This window comes from Malus sylvestris, chromosome 11 (assembly GCF_916048215.2).
Source record: "Malus sylvestris chromosome 11, drMalSylv7.2, whole genome shotgun sequence".
NCBI lineage: Eukaryota > Viridiplantae > Streptophyta > Magnoliopsida > Rosales > Rosaceae > Malus > Malus sylvestris.
Window position 1 is genome coordinate 27,845,609 of NC_062270.1, and position 7,943 is coordinate 27,853,551.

General features: G+C 39.4%; 1 protein-coding gene across 3 annotated transcripts; it reads right to left on the reverse strand.

Annotated features, from left to right (window-relative positions):
* Positions 1-5,787: 5,787 nt before the first annotated feature.
* Positions 5,788-7,013, reverse strand: LOC126589719 (heavy metal-associated isoprenylated plant protein 47-like). 3 transcript variants are annotated; one of them, XM_050255101.1, is made up of 4 exons: positions 6,922-6,986; positions 6,720-6,816; positions 6,428-6,506; positions 5,788-6,280 (listed from the first exon to the last, which is right to left on the reverse strand). In XM_050255101.1, the coding sequence occupies exons 2-4, from the start codon at positions 6,723-6,725 to the stop codon at positions 6,141-6,143; spliced, it is 225 nt and encodes a 74-aa protein (XP_050111058.1). In that variant the 5' UTR covers positions 6,726-6,816; positions 6,922-6,986; the 3' UTR covers positions 5,788-6,140. The 3 variants fall into 3 exon arrangements, with proteins under 3 accessions (XP_050111058.1, XP_050111057.1, XP_050111056.1); XM_050255100.1 differs by having other exon boundaries at positions 6,720-7,013; XM_050255099.1 differs by lacking the exons at positions 6,720-6,816; positions 6,922-6,986 and having other exon boundaries at positions 6,428-6,677.
* Positions 7,014-7,943: the final 930 nt, after the last annotated feature.

Genomic DNA, 7,943 nt, shown 5'->3' on the forward strand with positions numbered 1-7,943 from the left:
CAAACACAAGTACTGATCTATCACAATAAACGGTAGACACAATAGAGTTATACTATCCACATTGGTCATCGCTGAATAGTGAGGCCACATAGTTATTGCAGTAGAGTCAGACCACATCAAGTCATCGTTGACATATGTTACCACATAACTAATCGCTCAAAGTAGAATACCAAATCTTCCATCACGACAACATGACCACGACACTAACAAGGCGAGTAAAACACAATTGCACAACTCCGAGAAAAGAACCACTGGTCAACTCATCTCCATAAAGGACAAGGACACTTATGCCAAGGCCCCTTGCAACTTCACTGCTCTAATGAGATTCTAGTTTCCACTAGTCAGCTCATGTTAGTGAAGGACAAGGACACTCATGCCAATACCCCCTACAACTTCATCGATTTAGTGGATTTCACTTTCCCCGCGTCAAGTACCCTACAATCTAGTCGCATAAGGCAGCTAAGCTGCCAAATCCAATGGCACTAGCCCTAACCTTAAGATCTAGTCGCATAAGGCAGGAGACACCAGATCCAAAATGCACAATTAAGTGGAGTTGATAGATCCGAATGTACTAGTCGGTGCAGCCACTGTAAATCGTGAGTCAATATAAGGGAAAAAAGGAATGTAAATATTGTAAATACTAAGAGTCCTTTATTAGGAATCCTTTATTATTTGTTTCCTTATGGAACACGAATTGTATGTATATATATATTTCAAAGAAGGAATACAATGAAATTACCCTGTAAAAGTCTATTTGGTATCAGAGCCAAGCTACCGTAACCTTAGAAAACTGTATCTTCCGCTGTGATTTTTGGTTGACTGGTTCCTACGCAGTTTGTTGCAGAGATTGGTCATACCGTGTACACTATGATTGTATCACACTGTTTTGCTACTGTTGTGCAGTTCTGTCTTACTGCTACCATGAGTCTAGTGCAATTGTGTGTTTTTTTTCCTTTCCTCACTTAAGTCGTGATGGAGAATATAGGAGATGAATCAATTTTGAAATTGGAAGGTGGTGCCTGCGCACCAACCAATAATCCAGTACTGAGTCTCGTTATTATTCAGAATGATGCGTCTACCGTACCAAACACCGTGAAGTTGAATGGATCAAATTATCCTCTTTGGTCCAAGGTATTGGAGATGCATATTGCTGGACGTGGTAGAAATGGTTTCGTGACAGGGAGTATCAAGGAACATGCTGAAGATAGTGCTGAGTATGAGAAGTGGGAAACAGGGAATGCAGTAGTAATAGGGTGGTTGATCAATTCCATGGAACCTGCTATCATGGGATTTTTTTTTCACTTGCGTACTGCTAAAGAAGTTTGGGAAGAGGTGGCTCGGACTTATTATGATGGTTCAGATATTTCTCAAATTTATGAATTGAAGATTAAGTCGTTCAGGCTTCGTCAAGAGGGCTGGCCAATGGGTGTGTATTATGTTGACCATAAGTCTGTTTGGCAGAAGCTAGATCAACAAAGACTAATCAAGATGGAATGTGCTGCCAATTTTAAGACACTTCAAGAAGAAATTCAAATTGATGATGTGTATGCTTTTCTGGCGGGTTTGGATGACATCTTTGATAAAGTACGTAATGATATTCTACGTACTCAACCCTTACCATCTATCGATGAGGTGTTTTCTGTTGTTAGGCGTGAAGCACAACGACATGCCACTATGATGGGTGGGAGTAATAACCAAAGGGGGCTACCGTCCATGGCCATGGTTTCTAGGCCACCTGCAGCTTCCTACCCTAATACTTCAAATCAATCTTTTAATTCTCATCCCTTTACCTGAGAAAATAAAGATGATTTAAAGTGTACCTTCTGTGGTCAAACATGTCATACCGAAGATACATGTTTCGCCAAGCACATGGAGTGCCTGATTGGTTCCCAGAATTTAAGAAAAAATTGTGTGCCAAAAAATGTGGCGCAGCAGGGTCCAGTGGAGGTCGTGCATCCCTTGTTGCAGCTACACCAACAACCCAAGGAACCGAGCCTAGTTATGGTGATTCTAATCAAACTTTGTTGACTCGTACTTAGGGTGACTCGTCTTCTAACACAGGTACTATAGGACGTGCTCTTTTAGCCTCCGAAATTGAGCAACATACAGGTTGGATTCTAGACTCTGGTGCAACGGATCATATGAGATATGATAAAAAAATGTTTCAATACATGACTACGTCTCACAAGAAAAACATAGCACCGTTCATCTCACCTCATCTCTCCCTTTACATCGTTGCTTACTTGTTCCTACTTTATCCCATCACTTATTATCTATACCACAAGTGACTAAACAATTGAGTTGTGTTGTCCTAATGTATCCGTCCTTTTGTCTACTTCAGGATATTCAAACCAAGGAGATAATTGGGCGTGGCACTAAGAGAGAGGCGTTGTACTATGTGGATGACGTCGTTCCTGGCAAAGCTAATGTCGTTCGAGTATCTCGTTCTAGTAATTTACAAGAAATGTGGTTATTGCATCGTCGGTTAGGGCATGCATCGTTTGGGTATTTACGGCATATGTTACCTAGTCTATTTAGTAGAATAAACGAATCAGACTTACATTGTGAAGTATGTATTCTTGCTAAAAGTTATCGTGCTTCGTTTCCTCCTAGTATGAATAAAAGAGCTTTGCCATTTGAACTTGTACACTCTGAGGTGTGGGGGCCTTCTCCCGTTGTTACTTCTTCTGGGATTAAATGGTTTGTTACGTTTGTTGATGATTGCACTTGTATGACTTGGCTAAATGTGTTGAAAAATAAAAGTGATGTTGGTATGGTATTTCAATCTTTTTCTCAGATGATTCAAACACAATATTCGTCTATGATTAAAGTTCTACGTTCCGATAATGGTGATGAGTATATTAATTTTGAGTTGTCCGAGTTTCTTCGTGATCGAGGCATTCTCCATGAAACGACATGTCCTCATACCCCGCAACAAAATGGGGTTGCTGAGAGGAAAAATCGCCATATCTTAGAAACTGCACGTGCTCTTTTTCTTGGGGCATCTATTCCTAAGGTGTTTTGGCCTGAAGCTGTCACTTATGCAGTCTATGTGATTAACCGTATGCATCACGGGTTGTTGGCTTTCAAACACCTCTCCAAGTCCTCACTCAATATGCTCAAGTGGTGTTTACTCATACTCTCACACCTCGGGTATTTAGTTATGTGGCTTATGTGCATATTCAGAAAATCTATTGTACTAAGTTGGATCCGTGTGCCTTAAAATGTGTGTTTTTCAGTTTCTCATCTCACCAGAAATGATATAAATGTTATCACCCTGAGACTCGGCATATGTATGTTACCATGGATGTGACTTTTTCGAAATCAGAGTATTTTTATGCTTCCGTGTCTTCATCTTCAGATCACCAGGGAGAGAGCTCTAGTGGTGATCTGGAATGGTTAAACCTAGGGGGAGATACTATTGCAGAGACCGCACCTGCTAGTGGAGAAGCATGTACTGAGAAGGACTTAGAGTTACAGGTGGCTTCTACCGAGCCACCTGAGGTGGTTTAGTCGGTTTCTGCAATACATAATAGGGCTAGGGAGCTTGAGTCTACTGAAGTATTGTCAGAGTAGCCATGGCAGATTGTTACCGAAAGTAGTATGCAGTCACAGCAGCCACCTGCCAAATCTGCTAATGTGCTCCCCTTTCTCTCTAGCTCCACTATGCTGCCCAATACGTCTTCTTTGGATATACCTGAGGTAAGTATTTTGGATGATTATGTAACTAATACAAGTAATGATGTAAGTACATATAAGTTGCCACCGAGACAAAATCGAGGTGTGCCACCTGTCAGGTTCTCTTCGGAAGGGAAAGTGAAGTATCCAATAACCAACTATGGGGTGGTTTGGTAGTGAGGTGCTTAAAAAAAAGCACCCATGAAAAAAAAGCTGTGAGAGTTTTAGGTGTTTGGTAAACTGAAAAAAAAGGGCTTATTTTGGAAGCTGCTGTGAGAATAAGCTGAAATCAAAGGAAAAAGCTGAAGCTGCTATTTGTAGCTTTGGAAAACTGGCTTTTTTTCAAAGCACACGGAGCTACAGTGCTCCTTTAATGAAAAGACCACTATCAGACTGCTTTTTTTCTTTCCAAAAGCACTTTTACAAAAAAGTTTACCAAACACTCTGCTGATTTATTTCACAGCCGCTTATTCTCACAGCACAGCCGCTTATTCTCACAGCAGCTTTTTTTCAAAGCACAGCAATACCAAACCAACCCTATGTCTCATGTAATGGTCTTACACCAGAGCGCCAAACTTTGGTGGACAATATGGAGTCTGTTCAAGTACCAACCCGTGTGGAGGAAGCTTTAAAGGATCCAAGGTGGGCAAAGGCAATGGATGAGGAAATGTTGGCGTTACAGAAGAATAATACCTGGGAGGTGATGCCGTTGCCAAAAGGGAAGAGAACAATTGGATGTCGATGGATATTTACGATCAAATACAAGACCGATGGATCAATAGACAAGTACAAAGCAAGGTAGGTAGCTAAAGGATACACCCAAACATATGGTGTAGATTACCAGGAAACTTTCTCTCCGGTTGCCAAGATGAATACGTTACGTGTTCTGATTTCTTTAGCTGCAAATATGGACTGGCCATTAAACAGTTTGATGTGAAAAATGCTTTTCTCTATGGGAACTTGGAGGAAGAAGTATATATGGATTTTCCTCCTGGGTATAATGCTGGTGGAAATACCGGAGCGTGTTGATTGCGTAAGTCTCTCTATGGACTTAAACAATCACCTCGTCCATGGTTTGATAGGTTTACTCAAGTTATGAAAAAGATTGGGTATCATCAGAGTCATTCTGATCACACGTTATTTGTTAAACGAAGACAGAGAAAAGTGACAGCATTAATCATCTATGTAGATGACATGATTATCATTGGAGATGATTTTGATGAAATTTCGAAGTTGTAGGGTAATCTTGCATCCGAGTTTGAAATGAAGAACCTAGGGGATTTGAAGTATTTTCTTGGGGTTGAAGTTGCTCGTTCTCCAAAAGGTATCTTCTTGTCCCAACGTAAGTATGTTCTAGATTTGTTAAAAGAAACCGGTATGCTGGGGTGTAAGCCGGTAGATACTCCTATTGTTGAAAAACATCATGTATGTTTGGATATGAATCAGAAATCAGTTGATAAAGGGAGATATCAGAGACTTGTAGGAAGACTAATTTATTTGGCTCATACACATCCGAACATCGCCTATACTGTGAGTGTAGTGAGTTAGTTTATGCACTCACCGAATGTAGATCATAATGCTGACTGGGCAGGAAATGTAAGTGATAGACGATCTACTTTTGGATATTTTACTTTTGTGGGAGGAAATTTGGTTACATGGCGAAGTAAGAAACAGAAGGTTGTATCGAGATCCTCAGCTGAGGCCGAGTATAGAGGCATGGCCCATGGCATTTGTGAGGTTCTTTGGGTTCGAAAACTTCTTTGGGGTCTTGGGTTCAAACCAAAGGAGACCATGAGACTATATTGTGATAATAAGTCAGCAAGAGATATAGCTGATAATCCAGTGCAAAATGATAGGACAAAACATGTGGAGGTTGATCGACATTTTATTAAGGAAAAGCTTGAGAAGAAGATTGTGTCCATACTGTTTGTGAATTCGGATGAGCAACTTGCAAATATTCTTACTCATGCTGTGTGTAGTCGAAAGATTGCTGACTCACTTGTCAAGTTGGGCATGTGTGATATCTATGCACCAACTTGAGGGGGAGTGTAAATCATGAGTCAATGTGAGGGAAAAAAGGAATGTAAATATTGTAAATACTAAGAGTCCTTTATTAGGAAGGATTGTCGTTTATTATTTGTTTCCTTATGGAACACGAATTTTATGTATACATATTTCAAAGAAGGAATACAATGAAATTACCCCGTAAAATTCTATTGCCACAAAATCAGTCGAGGTAGTAGGCTAGGATTTTTTTTTTTTTTTGACAAAATGATTATGACTTCCAAACCAACAGTCCTTTCCCTGAAAATGATGCAAGTTCACCTACAAAATGGTGCAATCACTCATTCGTGGTGGCTCATTGATGTAGAATTCCAACTGGTGAGGGTGGTGAAAGAAAGTTTTTCTCTTGTAAGTGGAGTAGCATCATATGATGCACGATTTTGTTTTCTTTTTAAGATTCACTTTTCTTCTACACTCAGCAAGTCTGCATGGCCAAGCTTCTTCCTCAATGACTTGGCCAACCCCGCTGCATCAACTCCATCTCCGGTAATCACCAGTTGATCTCTATTGGCCCCCTTAAAGGCCACTGATGTTACACCTGCAACATTATATACAATTGAAAAACATTATATCATACAAAAATTTAACAAATTTGATTAATTAGCCTACAGTAGTTTTCTTTCGTTTTGCACTTTGTTGATCAAATTAACATGAACACATATACTCTAAAGGGTACAAAACACACCGTCTTCTGCAACAGCTATTTCCATGGCCTTGGACCGACATTTTGCACATCTAAACTGCGCCTCAATGGTTATGGTTTGCTGTAGCAGATCATGCAACCAGCCGGACAAACATGTCAAAATCAAGTTATGAATATCAACCATGTGAACTAAAGATGTAAACTTTCAAGGGATTTAGACCATTAAACCCTTTCAAACGAAAATTAAGAAAGGGTTAATTTTTTCCGAGAAAATCATATTAGCTATGAAGTAAAAACAAAACATACATTTTTCGGGATTAGTGTATATACATACCTTCATATTCTCCACTAGTATTAGTACTGAACAAAACCAAGATTTTGGGTTTTCCACGAAGATCTAGTCGTATGTCGTATGGATGGATGTTCTTATTCTGTAAGAATGCGAGTGAAGAGAAAACTGATCAGTGTAGGTTTTTTTATAGGGTCCACCATTCTAGTACAGCTTCATGTGATTTCGTCTGATGGTGTGAACGCACCTTGACGAACAAATTGCGATCCACGTTTTGCGGTTTGAACGTACACTGGTGACCTTCCAGACTATGCCACCCGTTTTTGCTTACCCATTTTCTGTAATTTAAGAAGACGACTTCGACCAATAAAGAGAAGACGACTTCGAAAGTTAATTTAAACAAGTCAATTGGTAACTTAGCATATAAGTAATAAGTCAGCAGCTATCATACAAAGAATATAGAGGTATTTGTTGATTTGCCCCTTGATCTTGTATGCAGCTGCCAATTTCCCCCTCGAACTTTTTTAATTAGCCAATTTCCCCCTTGAACTTGAATTTTAGCCGATTACCCCCTTGAACTTTTATAAATAGCCAACTCCCCCCTGACGTTAGATTTTAAAAAACTTTCATTCAGTTTTTCATCCATCCAATTTTTCATCCTTTTTGCCCTCATACAGTTGTCATGTGTTGTTTCCGTGATCAAGATGGATGGAAACTTGGATGAAAATTTTTAAAATCTAACACCAGGGGGAAATTGGCTATTTATAAAAATTCAAGTGGGTAATCGGCTAAAATTATAGTTCAAGGGGGAAATTGTCTAATTATAAAAGTTCAAGGGAGTAATTGACTAAAATAAAAGTTCAGGGGGGAAATTGGCAGCTCCATACAAGTTTAGGGGTTAAATCGACAAATATGCCAAGAATATAAGGTAAAATACTTGGAAAAGGCATCACATGCTAGCCCCAACTTAGCCATAGAATGTTAGGTTTCTACTCGTGCGTCTCGAGTTTAAATCTCTCCCTTCTCTTAAATTATTATAATAATTTCAAACTAATGAGAAGGGTTTCAAAACTTTGAATTTTAACCAAAAGTCATCCTATAACTTTATTTAATGATAAGGACAAGATAATGAAAAAACAAAACAAAACCTAGGTAAAGCGCTAGCAATACTACATCATCACCTCATTATTCTTCATCTCCTTCTCCTCCATCAACTACTCTCCCTGACAACAACGCCTCTCCTCTTTCTCTCTAGCAATGTTATATTTT

What these genes read in the sequence shown, in the direction of transcription:
- LOC126589719 (XM_050255099.1), bottom strand. Translation starts at nt 6,569, where the DNA reads ATGGTTGATATTCATAACTTGATTTTGACATGTTTGTCCGGCTGGTTG. An exon ending in AATAGCTGTTGCAGAAGACG is followed by an intron (nt 6,281 to 6,427) that starts GTGTGTTTTGTA and finishes ATAATGTTGCAG; the next exon opens with GTGTAACATCAGTGGCCTTT.